This window comes from Mustela nigripes, chromosome 13, assembly GCF_022355385.1.
Source record: "Mustela nigripes isolate SB6536 chromosome 13, MUSNIG.SB6536, whole genome shotgun sequence".
NCBI lineage: Eukaryota > Metazoa > Chordata > Mammalia > Carnivora > Mustelidae > Mustela > Mustela nigripes.
In genome coordinates, this window is record NC_081569.1 from 47081444 (window position 1) to 47097579 (window position 16136).

At 43.0% G+C, this 16136-nt stretch overlaps 1 protein-coding gene across 3 annotated transcripts in view; it reads left to right on the top strand.

The window, feature by feature from the left end:
• Positions 1-16136, top strand: part of MAP2K5 (mitogen-activated protein kinase kinase 5) — a 266485-nt gene that overhangs the window by 216613 nt on the left and 33736 nt on the right. For all 3 annotated transcript variants that reach the window (XM_059372347.1, XM_059372348.1, XM_059372346.1), the window contains 2 exons: positions 8238-8299; positions 11492-11537. In XM_059372347.1, the coding sequence (XP_059228330.1) occupies positions 8238-8299; positions 11492-11537 (108 nt within the window). The remainder of the gene's footprint in view (positions 1-8237; positions 8300-11491; positions 11538-16136) is intronic.

Below are 16136 nucleotides of genomic sequence, written 5' to 3' on the forward strand. Positions count from 1 at the left end.
ATGTAGTTCAGATATCTCTGCGTTAACCCCTTACCTATGAAAAGAGGAGGAGTCATTCCTTTCATTTCAGAATCTGTTGAGGGTTATTATACTCCCTGAGTTTTTTTCCTCTTTTGTTTTTGTTGAATATAGTTATGGTCTCCCGTTAATCTCAGGTGGCTTTTAATCAGCGCTTATGCACATAGAACCTGGTGAAGTCTGTACTTTAACATTACAATTTAAGTCCTGGATCAAACGTGTAGCTGGACTTTTCCTGAGGAAAAAAAATTGACCTTACCAGCGTATGAAATTCAAACACCATATAGGGACAAGGTAAAACCACAGGTAGGAATTGCTGAATAATTACCTTTAGACCAGCGTGAGCAGGAGGCTTCCCACGAGGGTGAGCTCATTTAATGGTTCCTAAAACTCAATCTTGTGGATGTCAATGGTCATGCTTGATTATTTGCAGCAGTGTTTTATGGAAAAGCAATGGAAATGCATTGGGAGGCTCCAGAGAGGACAATAACAGGTTTTACTTTTGTAAATGCAGTCCCTTTGGTATGAGACAGGCATGTTTTTGCTGTTCTGCCCACACCATGAAAAAGGGAGGTATATGTGAATGTCAGTGAGTGTGTGTGTGTACTGTTCATAGGGACACCTCTAAATCATACTGTGACCTATAGCCTATGACCAACAAGTGACCTAAAATAAAAAGAGAAAAAAACGGGCTGTCCTTTAGCTTCAGAGAGAAAGCAACTGTAAATATGGTTTCAAAGATTAATCCATGTTCCGGTTCTCTACCTCTTTTCAAGGAATTTAATAAAACACCAAGGTCATTGCCATAGGTTCAGAAAAATGTCTAAGTAAATATTAGTCTTTTAAATGACCAAAAATTAAAGACTAAATGATGGATTAATTTTGATATTAATGACAAAGGTTTTTTTTCCTCTTCTCTTTTATCTTGGTACTGAAAAACTTCTACAACATGTTTAGGGGGAAAAAAAAACAGGAAAGAGCTTCATAATCTCACCTCCCAATTACCTACAGACAGATTCCTTTAGACCTGTTCATTTATATTTTGTGGTTTTTTTTTTTTTTTTATAAGCCATCTGGTTGTGATGTTCATTTGGCTAACAGCTGGTTCTCCCTTGATTTAAGGGTTTATAGGTCAGGTGGGTGTTTCAGTGGCAGAAATTCAGGGCTTTTGCCCCTGGTTCCATGTCCTTCTGAGGCAAGTTAAATGAGCTGCTACTGTCAGCCCACACCCAGTGGATAGAGCTTCACACCAAAATGCCCACACATGTAATTTGTCACATCTGGCAACCCAGAGCATGGAGTGACCCAGTGTGGAAATGAATTGTCTTTTACTTTCTCTGCTCACGGCCTGATGTGGAGTGGGATGAGTAGAAGAAGGGCTTTCTTCTCCAGCTAAGGTGGGGGGGGGGGTGTCAGAGGCTTTCTTTGCTGATGACGTCCATCTGCAAGCCTTCCTAAAGGCATAGCCTCATTCCCACTGTTGTCCCTCCTCACACCCCAGAGATTCGGTCAGTTGTGTTCACATTGTGAAATCAAAAATATAGATAATGTCAAATTACCGGTTGTTTCCTCACAGAGTGGCCACATTTTTAAGTGAGCGATTTAATAAGCACTGTCTGAATTTGTACGACTCCTACGTGTAATTATGTGCATGTATGTCTTACGCTGGACTATTGTCTCATTCTCTGGCTGACCTAGAGCCCCTGTCCCTCTCGTTCCCACCTTTGTCTCTCTTTCAGGATGTGCCTGCCTTCTCCTCACCCACCCTACCCTCCCCCCCTACAGTCCGTCAGAGCAGCAGCTGCCAGTTAGAAACACGGAGAACCTTCAAAATATTAGCACTGAGCTAATTTCCCAGAGTCTACCATTGGACTACACTTCAGACAGTTAGATTTTTAGTTTATACATTCATTTCTGTGGAGGTCTTTAAAGGAGATGGCACAGGTTTTTGTGTGGTTTTTTTTCTTTCTTTTGTCCAAACAAACCAGGTTTCCTCCTTAGTCAAAAGGAGATTTGTCTTATGGATTCTGCAGTTGCTCACAAAAGTGTCATTTTAAGGTAGTGGACAGTGGAGAATCAAAAACCGATTTGGGGTCTAACAAGGCAAAATGCTTTCTGCCTGAAATGAAGCCACTGGAATTGCAAACGAACTTTGATCCAACACTGTGGACAGGAGTGGAGCAATCTAAAAGAGCTGTGGCAATTAGTGTGAATCCCAGGGCATAGAGACAAATCGTTGGGCTGGGCGAAGGGAACATTAGGCTTAAATTACAAATTTATTTTTTTTTTTAATGTTAGTACACTAACTCAATATTGATCAGACTTGAGATGGTTCTCTGACTTTAACTACCTGATGACTTGATGGCTTGACACCATGAAATCTGAAAATAAGCTATTAAAAAATGTTAGAAGGCTTGCCATATTCTGTGTAACTTGCCAGGCTGGTTTAATCTAACCACATCACAACTGACCTTTAGAATTTGACAGTGTGGCCAACGCCTTGAGAGTTTTGAGAAGTTGCCTTTCTTCTGTCTTCCTTCTTTGACTGCTAGCAAGTATAAAATCTTGGTTTGAAGGAATTTCTATTTTGCATGAAGAGAAGGGGACAGAACATAGATGAAAACGCTCAAGGTGGCTCCCCGTCCTCCTGCGCCCACCCCAGGTGCTCTTTGGAAGTGAGGAAGGAAGAAGGTGGGAGGGCAGAGACAGTCTCGTACAGCCCTCCAGACGCCATACTCTGTTCTCTGTCACTCTTCTTTATGAACTCATGGGTACCGGCCAGACTTAGTGCCCCCCAGTACAACCCAAATGCTCAGCTCTTACTTAGCTATTTCCTCCACCTTGCAGCGCTGTTTATTAGGGGTATACATCTTTTCCCCCAAATAGTACACAAATTCTTTAAGGTTATGGGTTAAATATCAGTCACCCCCACAATGCCAGGCTTAGTGCCTTTGACACAGTAGGTGGTCCAGAAGATTACTGAATGGGGCGCCTGGGTGGCTCAGTGGGTTAAAGCCTCTGCCTTCGGCTCAGGTCATGATCTCAGGGTCCTGGGATCGAGGCCCGCATCGGGCTTTCTGCTCAGCAAGGAACCTGCTTCCTCCTCTCTCTGCCTGCCTCTCTGCCTACTTGTGATCTCTGTCTGTCAAATAAATAAATAAAAACCTTAAAAAAAAAAAAGAAAGAAAATTACTGAATGAAAGAACCAATAAATAATGAATGACTATCCATTTTTATTACATAGTATTTTATGTCTATGCCCTGTCAATGTTTGAATTAACTACCATATCCTTCTCAGGTTTCATTATTATTTATAATTATGGATTAAAGGCAGAAATTAAATATGCAGGTATATTTTTTCAAGCTGAGTTCTTTAAACTTTTTTCCATTGAGTAGTTGGCCAGCCTTTCCACTTATACAAAACTAAGCTCTGCCAGGAATCTGGACCTCATCAGAGTTTTTTAAAATAGCTCCTTACCTTTTTCTTTTTAAATTTTCCATTTCAACATCATTTGAGATTCATATGCAGTTGTAAGAAATAGTATGGAAAGGGGCACCTGGGTGGCTCAGTCTGTTACATGTCCGACTCTTGATTTTGGCTCAGGTCATTATCTCAGGATCGTGAGATCAAGTCCCACATCAGGCTCCACACTGGGCGTAAAGCTTGCTTAAGATTCTTTCCTTCTCCCTCTGTCCCTTCCCTCCCCCTCTCTAAAATAATAATAATAATTTTTAAAAAAAATAATAAGAGGGAGAGAGCCTGTTTACCGTTCACTCAGTTTCCCCCAGTGTTAATAGCTTATAAGTATAGTACAGTTTTCACAACCAGGAAATTGACATTGATACAATTCACTGAATTCAGATTCTACCCATTTTCCAGGCACTCACGCATGTGCACACACATGTGGGCAGGCATACATGCACAAACATTGTCCTGGATCTTTCCGAAGCCAAGAAACATAGTTTAAAACAAAACAAAACTATGCTTTTGATAATGATCTCTCTTTTAAATAAGTGATTTTGAAAGCATTTGCCTCATCTCTATTTTCTGTATTTGGAGTACCCAACCTATCTGCCTGCTCTCAAGGTCACAAGCTGTGCTTACAGGCATAGTTAGTCTGCAAGTGAACTAGCAGCCCCAGTGACTGGAGTCAGCCCTCCTTCCCCCTCCTCCCCTACTCTTTGAGTATGTAGGTATACACACACACACACACACACACACACACACACACACACACAAATTTTCTGCTGCTTGCTCTTTTTTATGCCTGAGTACCTTGCTGACAAGTGCTAATAACAAAATACCCAGAGAGAGTCCAGTTGAAGTTAGCATACATTAAACATTCTGAACTTGTCCTTTTGCTCATAGATTGTGCATAATTAATAATTAAACAGTTTCAGTTGTAATGGGTTGACCTTCCTGAACTGTTCATTATTCACAAGGCAAAGGCATCACTCAAACTTTTTTCCCATTGTCCTTCGCTGTTCCTTAGCATGACACGTGCTTGTGTTCTAGTTGTTTAGCACAAGGGGCTGACCAGGTAGTTACTGAAACCTCTGAGACTTGGAGACTGTCCTCCTTGAGGACCAGAACTGCTTACTGAAATGGTTGATGGCCGCTGTTTTTACATAACAGTTGCTGGCCCCATAACAAGATCCAGCTTGTGTCCCTGTAGCAGGACTGTAGAGTTGATAGGGGACTAGAATCTCAGGTTGAGGCTTCTGGGTAAGGTTTTATCCACAGTTTCATTCCATACCTCTGTGCTTAGAAGTTCAACAGAAAAGCCTCCCCCAGAAAAGCCCTTAAGGTGATGTATAGCACCTGGGGTCTTAAGGAGAGTGACTTTTATTAACCATTAAGAGTTGGTTTCAGCCAGTCCTGAGAGTTGTTACTGTAACTGCTTCTCCAGCTCCTGTTTGTGTTTTTGAAATGTATTCGTTCATCTTCCCTGAACCCAGGTTTCACAGAGCATGTTTTTGATGCGTAGTAGCAAGGACTTGACTAGACCCCTGAACCCCTGGGCAGGGTTCTCAGGCTCTTTCTAACCCAGTGGTGACTGGTTGCTGCCCCTGCCTGGGAGCTGTGGGGAAACTGGGACAGCTCCACTCTGATCCTCCCTCCCTCTCTCCCTCCCTCCTTGGCGCAGATTTGAATTCCAGCTTGAAACAGACAGATTCTTGGAGGTGTCCTGCAATGCTCTTCTAAACAAACTTCTGGTTTTACTTGCATAAAAATGAGAAAAGTATACTCTAAAAATCCTCCCAGTGTGGTGAACACCATCAAGTCTCTTTATTTGCTTTCCTCCGGAGTGTTAGCAGCCTTCGTGCTTGTGTGGAGTAGGAGACTCTCAGAGGACTCCTCTGCTCACCCCTCTGCCCCCCCATGTTTGTGCGTGACATTCTGACCACACCCCCACACACGCCCCCCCCTCACCCCCCAACCCCCCGCCAGTCAGTCTTCTGTATCTCAGAAAATTCTCCTTGGAGGTATGCAAGAGGACACAGCTTTTAAAAGGAAAAGAAATATCTGGCATTATGCATGTGAGATTAGAATTTCCCCCCGCATCTCTGATGAGTGATTCTTTCCAGGCACCCCTGAGATGAGACTCCGCTCTCTGCGGTTCTGTAAAGTCGACTTGGGGTGGCATTTTCACAAGTGAAATAAATTATTCATGGGTACCACCCAGTGTTCCTTAGTTTTATATTATGAGGAACTTAACAGGCTACAATATCAGGTCTTAAATAAAATTAACTACCCATGCAAAGATGTCACATTGCCTCGTTTTGTTTCTCATCCATGTTAAAATGACATCTTCATCAAGTTGCCTGGTCTATAATTCATTAATTTACTCTTGGTATCATACTTTGAAATGAGGCCCACATTAGCATCATGTTTTATATCAGGATCTTTGTAGAAAACCAGTCGAGAATTTTAACCATCTTAGTAAATATTCAGCCACATTAAGGCAGTAGGCTTTTATCTTCCTAAACATCGCATTTAAAATCAACTACTACTCAGACACTCCCAGGACCAGAGCCTCCAGAAGAATTTCAGAAATGATGACTTGGAGGACTGACTTCCTGATCGGGGTCCATAGTTTCTGCACCTCAGACTTTGAACCGTTTTTGTACTAACCGTTTCTGAGACAGCGAAATGTCATTTCTTGAACTGTGCCTTGTAGAATCTTGCAGGCACCGTGATATATATATGGCTTTCCTAAAACAGGCCGGGCTGAAATTGATATCATGTTTTATTTTTGCTCTTCAAACCGATGGGACTTCTGTGGCCATTTTATAGTACCTTTATTGAAGACTTGTCATGTTGTTGCACGCCTGTTTCTTCTGAGTGGACGGTTTCATCAGCCCCCTGTTTTTCATGTCCTCTCTGTGTAATGCCTGCATGTAATCCTTTGAACTTGGCAAGATTTTATTTCGCTCCCATTTTCCTTTGTTTTCCTTTCTTTTCGGAAGCCTTTCTCTACTGATGAGAATTTTAAGTTTATGATTACTAACCTTCTCCTGATCTGGATGAATAGAGTAAATTCAAAGAGGACAGAAAGGCAAAATCTAAGGATCATTTCGTTCACATTTCGTTCACAGAGGTTCTTTTAACCTCTTTGGGATCTATTTATTATTATTATTATTTTTTTTTTTTTTTTGGCTGCTTTGACCCCCTCAGTTCCTTTTGATTTAATTGTATTTTCCAGCAGTTTCCAATTGTTTGAATTGGAAACAAAGCCTTAATAAGAGTTCTAGTTAATTTTCTGTCTTGTAATTACCGATCTCATTTTTCTGATAATTGGCCACAGCAATTATATGTATATTTACTAATCACATAGGAGGCTGTGCAATTGTATCTATCTGCCACCATTGATAATGACACGCATATTGCAGAGGTGCTTTTATCATCTTCTTTTTTCCACTACATCAAAGCTATTTCCTCTCGTTCTCAATAATGAATACATGCACGCATTTGACACAGTTGTGTGCTAGAGAAATTGTTTGGCTCCCACCAAATGCTGCATGCTCTGAGTTTCTTGCCTGCAGCGCTGGAAGGTTGTATGTAATGATATATTGCTCATCCAAATGGCCAAAGCACTCGAAAGCACAGTGAGATTAAAATAAGTCATTCCTTTGTTAATTTAAATAGGTGCATGTATCATACTTTGCAGGGCACTTTGTGTAGGGATGTCAGAGAGGAAAAAAGCCGCCGAAAGGTATTTTTAATAGCAAATGAGAATAGATGGGAATGGAGTCATTTGCAGCTGCCTACTTTATGTGGCTCTCTTGTTCCAACTGTAGGTCTAATGAGATGACTGTTAAAGTACTCTGCAGTGTAATTTCATTACATCCTGAGCCGCTACACTATAAACACAGTGGCGCTCTCTGTCATTCTTGGAAAAACTCCTAAATTCTTAAAGCCTTCCTTTGCAAATGGTAATGGGGTTTGCTCCCTGTGTTACTCAGTGGTTGTCATTTGTGGCTTCGTTGTTTCCTGCTCTTTTAAGTGGCTCCCACCTCCGCCCCAGTTCTGTTTGGTGGTCAAGGTGGGAGTTTTTCACTGGGTCCTTAATTCACAGCCTTTCTCACACATGTGACGAGTTTGCCCAGACTGGCAAATAGACTAAAATTCTTTTCAGGACACAGCTTCCCTGTAAAAAGCCTTTCTATTAAAGTAAAAAAACAAAAACAACCAAAAAACCTGACCCAAATGCTTCAGCAAGCAGTTAAGAGCAGTTGAATATACAAATAAATGTAAATAAAAAGGAAAGTGTAAATAAATAGCAAATCCAGTAAAAGAAACAAAGGTCAACACAAGAATAATTTCACAGCTCTTTGTTAATTACAAGACCATTTGTGTGTTACTTAAATAATCATTAATTTCTCATTTACACTTTCGTACCTTCTTTCCTACCCCGTGGCTATCATTGTCCTGTTTCCACCTCCCCTCCCTCTTTGCTCTCATGTTTCTCACCATTGTAAAATGTGTGTGGCTTTAAATTTGGCATTTTTACGTAAACATGTGGGAGAGGGTGTAGACAGTCTTTTTAATTGGATGAGGCCTTATTTTCCTTCCCACATGGTGCTGAATCCTTGTTATAGATTCATCTTTATCCTGCTCCTTGGGGGAGCTGGGCAGGGGTTGGGGGGGGTGGCGCATGGAAAGGAAGAGAAGGAATTGTTGTGACTTTTGGTGACTTGTTTTTCCTCCATCCCAGGATTCGCCCGTCCTTCCGGTTGGAGAGTTCTCCGAGCCATTTGTACATTTCATCACTCAGTGGTGAGCCCGTTTGCAAACATGCCATGCCCTCAATGTAAATGATACATGCCATTAACTCCCAGGCTCCGCGAGACCTTATGGCTCTCCCTGCTTCCTCCTGGAGACGGGAGGGACTTCGGGGCCTTGGGCAGATGGGGCAGCAAAGCTGAAGAAATTGTTTAAATTATGTAAACGTTATTTACACAAAGGGTCGTAAATGTACTTTAGAGGCTTTTTTCTGTTTTAATAAACTGCTGAGACTCAGGCTCCTTCTTTGAGCACAGATACTGTTGCTATCCAATTTCTTTTTTTTTTTTTTAAGAAAAACACAATTTTATAGTCCCTATTGAACAGACATAGGAAGCTTATTTTTATTAATGTAACCTCAAGTTACCCATAAAACTGTCTGTCACTTAGTGGAAGCAGCATAGTTTATTAATTCATTGGGTTTTCAGTAAATAACTTTTATCTTTGGTTGTGTGTTAAACACAATACTGGTGTTCCATTTCAGTGAATTTTGATGTTTGAAAGACTATGAAAACATGGTTCCATTAGGCCCACTTGAACCATTAAAGAACTGGGAGGAACCACAGGTCAAAGGGGCCGTCGGTGTCATTTTACACCTGAGGAAACACGCATTTTTCTTTGCCAACCCTCTGCCTTTTCCCCCTCTGTAGGTGGAGGGTCCCCCTTTCACAGCATCCACCTGCCTCTTCCCCATTCAGCAGCACCCAGGAGGCTGTGGATGGCCCCATTGTTCCACTGCCCTCCTTCTGCCCTCTGCCTCTCCCTAGCACAGAGAAAGAGAAGGAAATTGGGAGCCTAGCAATGATCGCCACAAAGCAAGAGGCAGAACTAACCAGAAACTCTTCGGGACATTCCGGAACTTACTCACAGCTACCTCTACCTGCCTTCCCCTAGTCCACTGAATTCCGTTTCATCACGCCTTTAGAGTCCTGTTTGGTGGTGGGAAACGGAACCCTTCCTTCCTGTGGCGCCTGGCAATGGTGCAGTCAGGAGTCCTTGCCAAACCAAAACATTTGTGCACTGTCCCCTGCCCCTCCCCCGCCATGATCCATCTGATGATTACACTAAAGTGAAGCTAAGAAATATTCCTTAATATAAATGTCAAGCTTTATCACCTTTTTGACTAAGTGTAATATGTTACCTCTTAATAAAAATGTCTCATACTCCATGTATAATGTCTTTATACTCCATAGAAAAACATGTGAGGAAGAGATTTTTTTCGCCCTGACTTTAAAAATTTTATTAACACTTTCTATTTATTTAAAAGACTTATCTAATATTCTGTAGCTTTTAAAAACTATTTTTACCCCACAGATGTTTCATTTCCAAAGCACCCCATGTTAGAAAAAACAGATATATCCACTGAACATTGGAATCCTGAGCTCATTGATAATATCAGAGCCCATTATCCAAAAATGTGTATTAATCTCTCTTAATTTCCTTTATGTGGAATTCCTAGAAACACTCAGAAGCAGCCCATCATGGGAATGCCACATTTTGAACTGCAGAAATTGAAAAACAAACCATGCCGTTCCTAAGCTGCCTGGAGCCCTGGTTTGGGCATCACCCGCCTGGCGCTGTGGGATTTGTGACGGGAGGGCTGTGCATCTCACTGTGTGGCCTGAGACCCCCTTGGGAGTGGGGCCGGTTCTGGGCTGAAATGGGAGGGGAGCAGATAAGGCTTTGCCTTCCTTCTGTCCAAAAAATTAATCAGCTGCTATGTAAAAGTTTTATGGAGACAGGGGGAGGGGTAACCTGTGTTGAAATTTCCACAGATGTCAAGCCGAAACAGAAATGATAGTGGGTAATAGCCTTGTTTTCCCAAGAGATACAGCTACTTTGGAATGTCAGATTAGGACTGTTACCAACTCCACTGGCGAGACAGCTTGAATTACTTGCTAATGAATGCAGTATTTGAGAGGTGCATATGGTTATTTATAGGGAAGGCAAATGTCCTTGATGTCATTAATGGTTCATAACTACGGTTCTTATTTACCAAATGATCATTAAGTCTCTCTACTCAAAATAAAAATAAAAAAAAAAAAAGAAAAGAAAATACTGTCAGCAATTGCAGGGATCATATGACAGGTTTTCCTGGTGCTTGTTAGAGTTTGCCTTGTGTAAAAGAAAAAGCATCTGTGTGATTTTCAAGTAATAGAAGAAGCAGTCTCTTTTCATGACTTTATCCCACAGACTCCCTGAGTTTGGTATGGATAAGGGCCACCAGATAGGTAGCTGCTTGTAGTCACATCAGTCCCACGTGTGAGTGCTTCATCCCGTAGCCTTCATACCTGACGCAGCTACTGATGATACTTACTGCATGTCAGACAAGCAGCATTTTGTATGAGGAATGTGATCCTTTAAGCACCTTAAACAAACTTAACTCCCCCCCCTCAGCTGTTTAAAGAATATCGACCTGCATTGTAGCCAGAATAAATAAAAGTTGAACTAATATAACAGCCCATTTGTAATTTTTTTTTTTAAAGATTTTATTTATTTACTTGAGAGAGAGATAGTGAGAGAGAGCATGAATGAGGAGAAGGTCAGAGAGAGAAGCAGACTCCCCATGGAGCTGGGAGTCCGATGCGGGACTCGATCCCGGGACTCCAGGATCATGACCTGAGCCGAAGGCAGTCGTCCAACCAACTGAGCCACCCAGGCGTCCCCCATTTGTAATTTTGTAGCATTATCTAGATTCCTGACTTCTTTTATGACTTGTCATTCAGAATCAGAATGAAGAAATAAAATATTTTCTCATTTGACCTGGTAGTCATGTTTTTTTTTTTCTTATTACTGATCCAAGTTACGGAAAAAGAAGTCTATTGTTGCCTAGATTTAAGTCTGAAATAAACTGAAAACTAAGTCAGGAAGAAATATTGCCGCTTTTTTCCTCCCACAATTATTTCAAAAGTGGAATTAGGTAAATTTAAATTCATTCTTCATATGTAGTGCAAGAATAACTACCCGCCCAAAAAATCTTTATGTTTCTGATTCATGAGATTCCCCAAAATCTGATTAATTAAAGGCCCAAATAAAAGAAAGGGAATATATGCTAATACTTTGGCCAAGAATTGAACACGGTGAATTTGAAGTCATTCAGATTCCAGGGGAAATAGTCCATGGTGGAAAGTATAGCACAGATTCTTGCGTGATCTAGATAATGACGAGCTTTTCTTCCTCTAACAGCATGCGAAAACAACCCAAAGAAAGACCAGCACCTGAGGACCTGATGGTAAGTACATTGCTTTAATTACGTTAGCATTCTCTGGTTATATATCTGTGCTTAACCTTCTGCTAAAAGAACTGGAATGGAATTTAAAACATCCACAGCTCTTAAGAGAGACTGCATTACTTACTCCATTTGGGTAGTGTTTTGAAGCCCAAATCCTCAGGTAGTAGTTTTTACTCTTTAAAAAACCACCACCAGGGTGCCTGGGTGGCTCAGTGGGTTAAAGCCTCTGCCTTCAACTCAGGTCATGATTCCAGGGTCTCTCTGCTCAGCAGGGAGCCTGCTTCCTCCTCTCTCTCTGCCTGCCTCTCTGCCTACTTTGTCTGTCAAATAAATAAAATATTTTTAAAAAATAAAAATAAGGGGCGCCTGGGTGGCTCAGTGGGTGAAAGCCTCTGCCTTCAGCTCAGGTCATGATCCCAGGGTCCTGGGATTGAGCCCTGAATTGGGCTCTCTGCTCAGCGGGGAGCCTGCCACCTCCTCTCTCTCTGCCTGCCTCTCTGCCTGCTTGTGATCTCTGTCAAATAAATAAATAAAATCTTTTTAAAAAATAAAAACCCACCACCATTTTGTAATAGTAAGGGAGGGGGCACCTGGGTGGCTCAGTCATTAGGTGTCTGCCTTCGGCTCAGGTAGTGATCCTAGGGTCCTGGGATCGAGCCCCGTGTTGGGCTCCTCTACCACTCCTCCTGCTTGGGTTCCATCTCTCACTGTAGAAAAGAAAAAGGAAGAAACTTAAGGTAAAACTCTCTTCCTCCGCCTTACACGCAAGGGTCACCAGTTAATCTGGGTTACTCCTCCTCCTCTGTTGTTACCGCCTCTCAGCACCCAGAGCATCGGTAACAGAAAAGCAAGTCAGCATATTCAGTTTTTCGCAGTGTCCTGCAGGAGATTCTGAACGTGGCGCGGAGTCCTCTTGGATTCATGCAGAATGAAATTAGATTGGCTGCAAAAGATCAAGTTAATGTGAATCTTTGGTCTTTCCTCAGAAAGAGACAACTATGAGCTGCGGGTGCTGTGTTCTCAGCTCCAAGGCCGCTTTCTTTGATGGCGAATGACAGTTTTTAGTCGAGCAGGGAGAGGAACAGAGACGCTCCCTAGCAATTCCCAAATGGTCATTTGTTTAGTGCAGATTGTTGATTTGACAACGCACAAGCTGTTAGAAGGAACGCCGGGATCGAGCATTATAACTAATGATTACAGTCTGCTCTTTCTCCTGTTTTGTGTGCTCACCATTCCCTGTCTTTAGACCATTGCACTGAGAGCACACCCCGACCAGTCTTCTGTCACCACTTTAAACAAGAAGCATTTTGCAGATACCAGTTCAGAGGGTTTCATCCGTTGTATGCCATCCTGATAAACACCCTACATGCCCCAACTTCTTGCATAATACACCTTTTGTCCCGGAATAGAAAATAACAGGAAGTTTCCCTTTTGCGTCATGAGCGCTTTCCAGGAAGGTAGCGTCCTCCCTCGTGTTACCCCTGGAGCAAATCTCCATTTTCAGGGTAGTTTCAAGTTAAAGTTCACCCCTAAAAACCTCTGCAATTTATAACTGTGCAGGTATCGTGTCTGGAATAAACTGGTCTTTTGGCGGTGGCGTGTCTTGGATGGTTGGGAGATTGTTGCAGTTAGTCACATTTGAGAAAACTTGGAACAGGTTCTAGAGATGGAGACCCATTTACCTTGTGCATTATTATGCTATGGCTGGATAGCTCAGCTATTAAAACAAAGGAATAGGGTTTCATAAAACAGATATCTGTTTGTAAATGCATGTTTCCGTGCTGCAATGAGTTGGCCACTTTTAAACAAAACACTGTGGATCGCACGTACACCCATCCATGCATATGGATGTATGTCCTGGTGGGGAGCACAGCTCCAGGGCAGCAAGTCATAAAGACAAGGCCAGAGGGTGCGCACTTTCAGTGCTTGAGAAGAAAGTGTGTGTGTGTGTGTGTGTGTGTGTGTGTGTGTGTGTGTGTATGGAGAGACAAGTGATACATATCTTGATCTCTCTCTTTATAACTGTACACCCTGGTGTGTGCTGTCCCACATTTTTAATTAATAAATATCAATAAATCAGTAAAACACAATGAAAAATGTAGTCACAGGAAGCCCGGTTCTCTAGTTAATTTAACATTTGTAGGACTGCTCCCAGTGGGATTTAAATGAACATATTCCCTCAGGTACAGCACTCATGAGGCACCCGGCTTAGAAAGGGCTCGGTGAGGAAGCTGAAAGCTTGGAATGTGTGTGAGGCTCCTGTGGTCAAGGGGGTTGGGCCCTGCCTGCCTCTGACCACGGTATTGAGCCACATAGGGGATGAGAGAGAAATTGGGTTGTACCTGGCTTCAGGAACGTGAGTCACGTCCTAGGAGCCCAGTCTTAAGGAACCAGCTTCTTTATTTCTTCCAGCATATTAATGGCTTTAATTTTTCCTTTTCCCTCCCCGCCTACAACCTATTTGATGGTGCTCCCATCTGGAAGCTGAGAACATGCTCTGGAATGCGTGAACTGGAGGGGACATTTGTCACTGTGGGTGGGGACCTGCCTTTCTCAAAAAGAGCAGTTTATCTCCCTAGCACGGTAGCTCCGGCCAGCAGGGCACTGACGTGGTCCACACAGCCTGGGCCATATCAACCATGAGGCCTGCAGGACTATCCAAACCAAAGGAAGAAAATCAGAGCCTGGGTAGAAATACTGAGAGTTACAGACTCATCACCAGAGACCGTCGGTAAGCACAGCGAGCCCCGCCTGAGTAAACCAGACCGCAGGGAGGGGTGGGTCATGTGCACAGTGGGCGTACGAGCAGTGTTTGACTTTCTATCTGCCACAGTTACCTTATATCCATAATACCCCAGTCTTCAAACCATCATCTTTGCAGTGTTTGGCCATGTCAGTCTCAAAGCTAAAGTTTAGACTCTTGAAGCCACTAAAATCCCGGTGTTAGAACTCATCTAGGTGTTTGGTCGTTTAATTCTACTTTGTGTGGTTGTTCCTGAGACGGTTATCAGTTTTTATGTTCTAAGTGGAAGTATGCTAAAGCTGGATGAAGAAATTCCCTTAACACTCACACTTTGGGGAGTCCAGAGTTCATGTAAGCTGATATACGTGTCTGGCATGTATCTGTTAAGGTACATAAATAACCCATTCAGAAGTCCCATCAGTAGCATCCAGATCATCTTGGGAGATCTCAGAACCAGATAAACAATTCAGTTTGGCAGGTGTTATTAGACCGTGATGTACAATATCCTGTGCCTGACTCAATAGAAGACACAAGGAAGAGTAAGCCACATTCATCCAGTCTTGCAGGAGACACAACAAGTATGCAACTTGCCGGAATAAAGTAACTCAGAACTGCAGAGTTCTCTGGGGGTTCACTGGGGAAATGGGGAAAGCTACACGGAGAAGGTGGCATTGGAAAAGGGCCTTTGGAGGATGGACGGAACTTCATAGAGAGTTTTCAAGGGGACATTCCAGGTCAAGGAAACAGGCTGGGTCAAGCATGAGTGTATTAGAGGCTCCAGACTTTTTCGGAGCAGTGTGAGACCTCTAGGGCCTTTTGGAACAGAAATCCCTTTGACATTGGCCTCGTGGAGTCCCAAACCCACAACGGGGGAATTTAGATAGGCAACGCATTCGCCACCAGCTGGGCGATCTATTAAAAAATTCCACTTCTTATAGGAGAAACCCTTTCTTCTTAGAGAAGAAACCCTAGTCCAAGTCTGAAAACGTGGACCTGACATGGAAGCAACACACCGACCCCCCACACACCTTTTCTTGTGAGTGGACTCCCATTCAGGTACAGGGAAGCCCTTCATCCTTCAGTCCTTCGAGAGCCATCACGTGAATCAGGAGCCAGCGTTAACCCAACAAAGGAGAGCCAGCCATGCAGGTGGCCAAGAACTTCCCACATGCTGACACCCCCACATGCACTCTCTCTGCTCATAAGAACATGATTCCATTGTGAAAGAACCCACTTTTACAGCACGCTGGTACAAATCACAGGGAAGACCTAGGTCAGCGCCGCGCCAGCTCTGTGATGTAGGACCCGCAAACTTAGAAAAATGTTTCCAGGCTGTAGAAGCCCTGTGGAGATGGAAGCAGAATGTTCACCAGGCTTCGGACAATGCGACAGAGATATCTCGGCTTTGTGGAGTGGGGGACAGCTGCTGCCATCAGAAAGGATTGGCGAGGACGCGGCAAGAAGGGAAAAGGTGATGAAACAAGGGTGGTGGAGACCTTTTCCCAAAATGTCAATAATCTGATTGAAGGACACCTAAAAAATAAAAATCAGACCCCTAACTTCAGAGACAGATGGCTTGAGATGGGAGCACATTGAGATGGAGAGGTTCAGATCTGGCTTTGCTATTCAACTTGTTAATAGAGGATACAGTGAGAACATTGTTGGGTAGACCCTTGCTCACGTGAGCCACAGAGAATTCTTCTGCCCAATGAGTCTTCTTCCTGTAGGGTTCTCTGGTAGCTGTGGTCTGGCTGGACTTTAACAGGAAAGCCTCCACACTTGCCTTCCCTTGCAAGCAGCTCCCCATTCCCTCCCAGCTTTTAGTGTCTTCATGTGCAAAACGGAGAGGATGCATG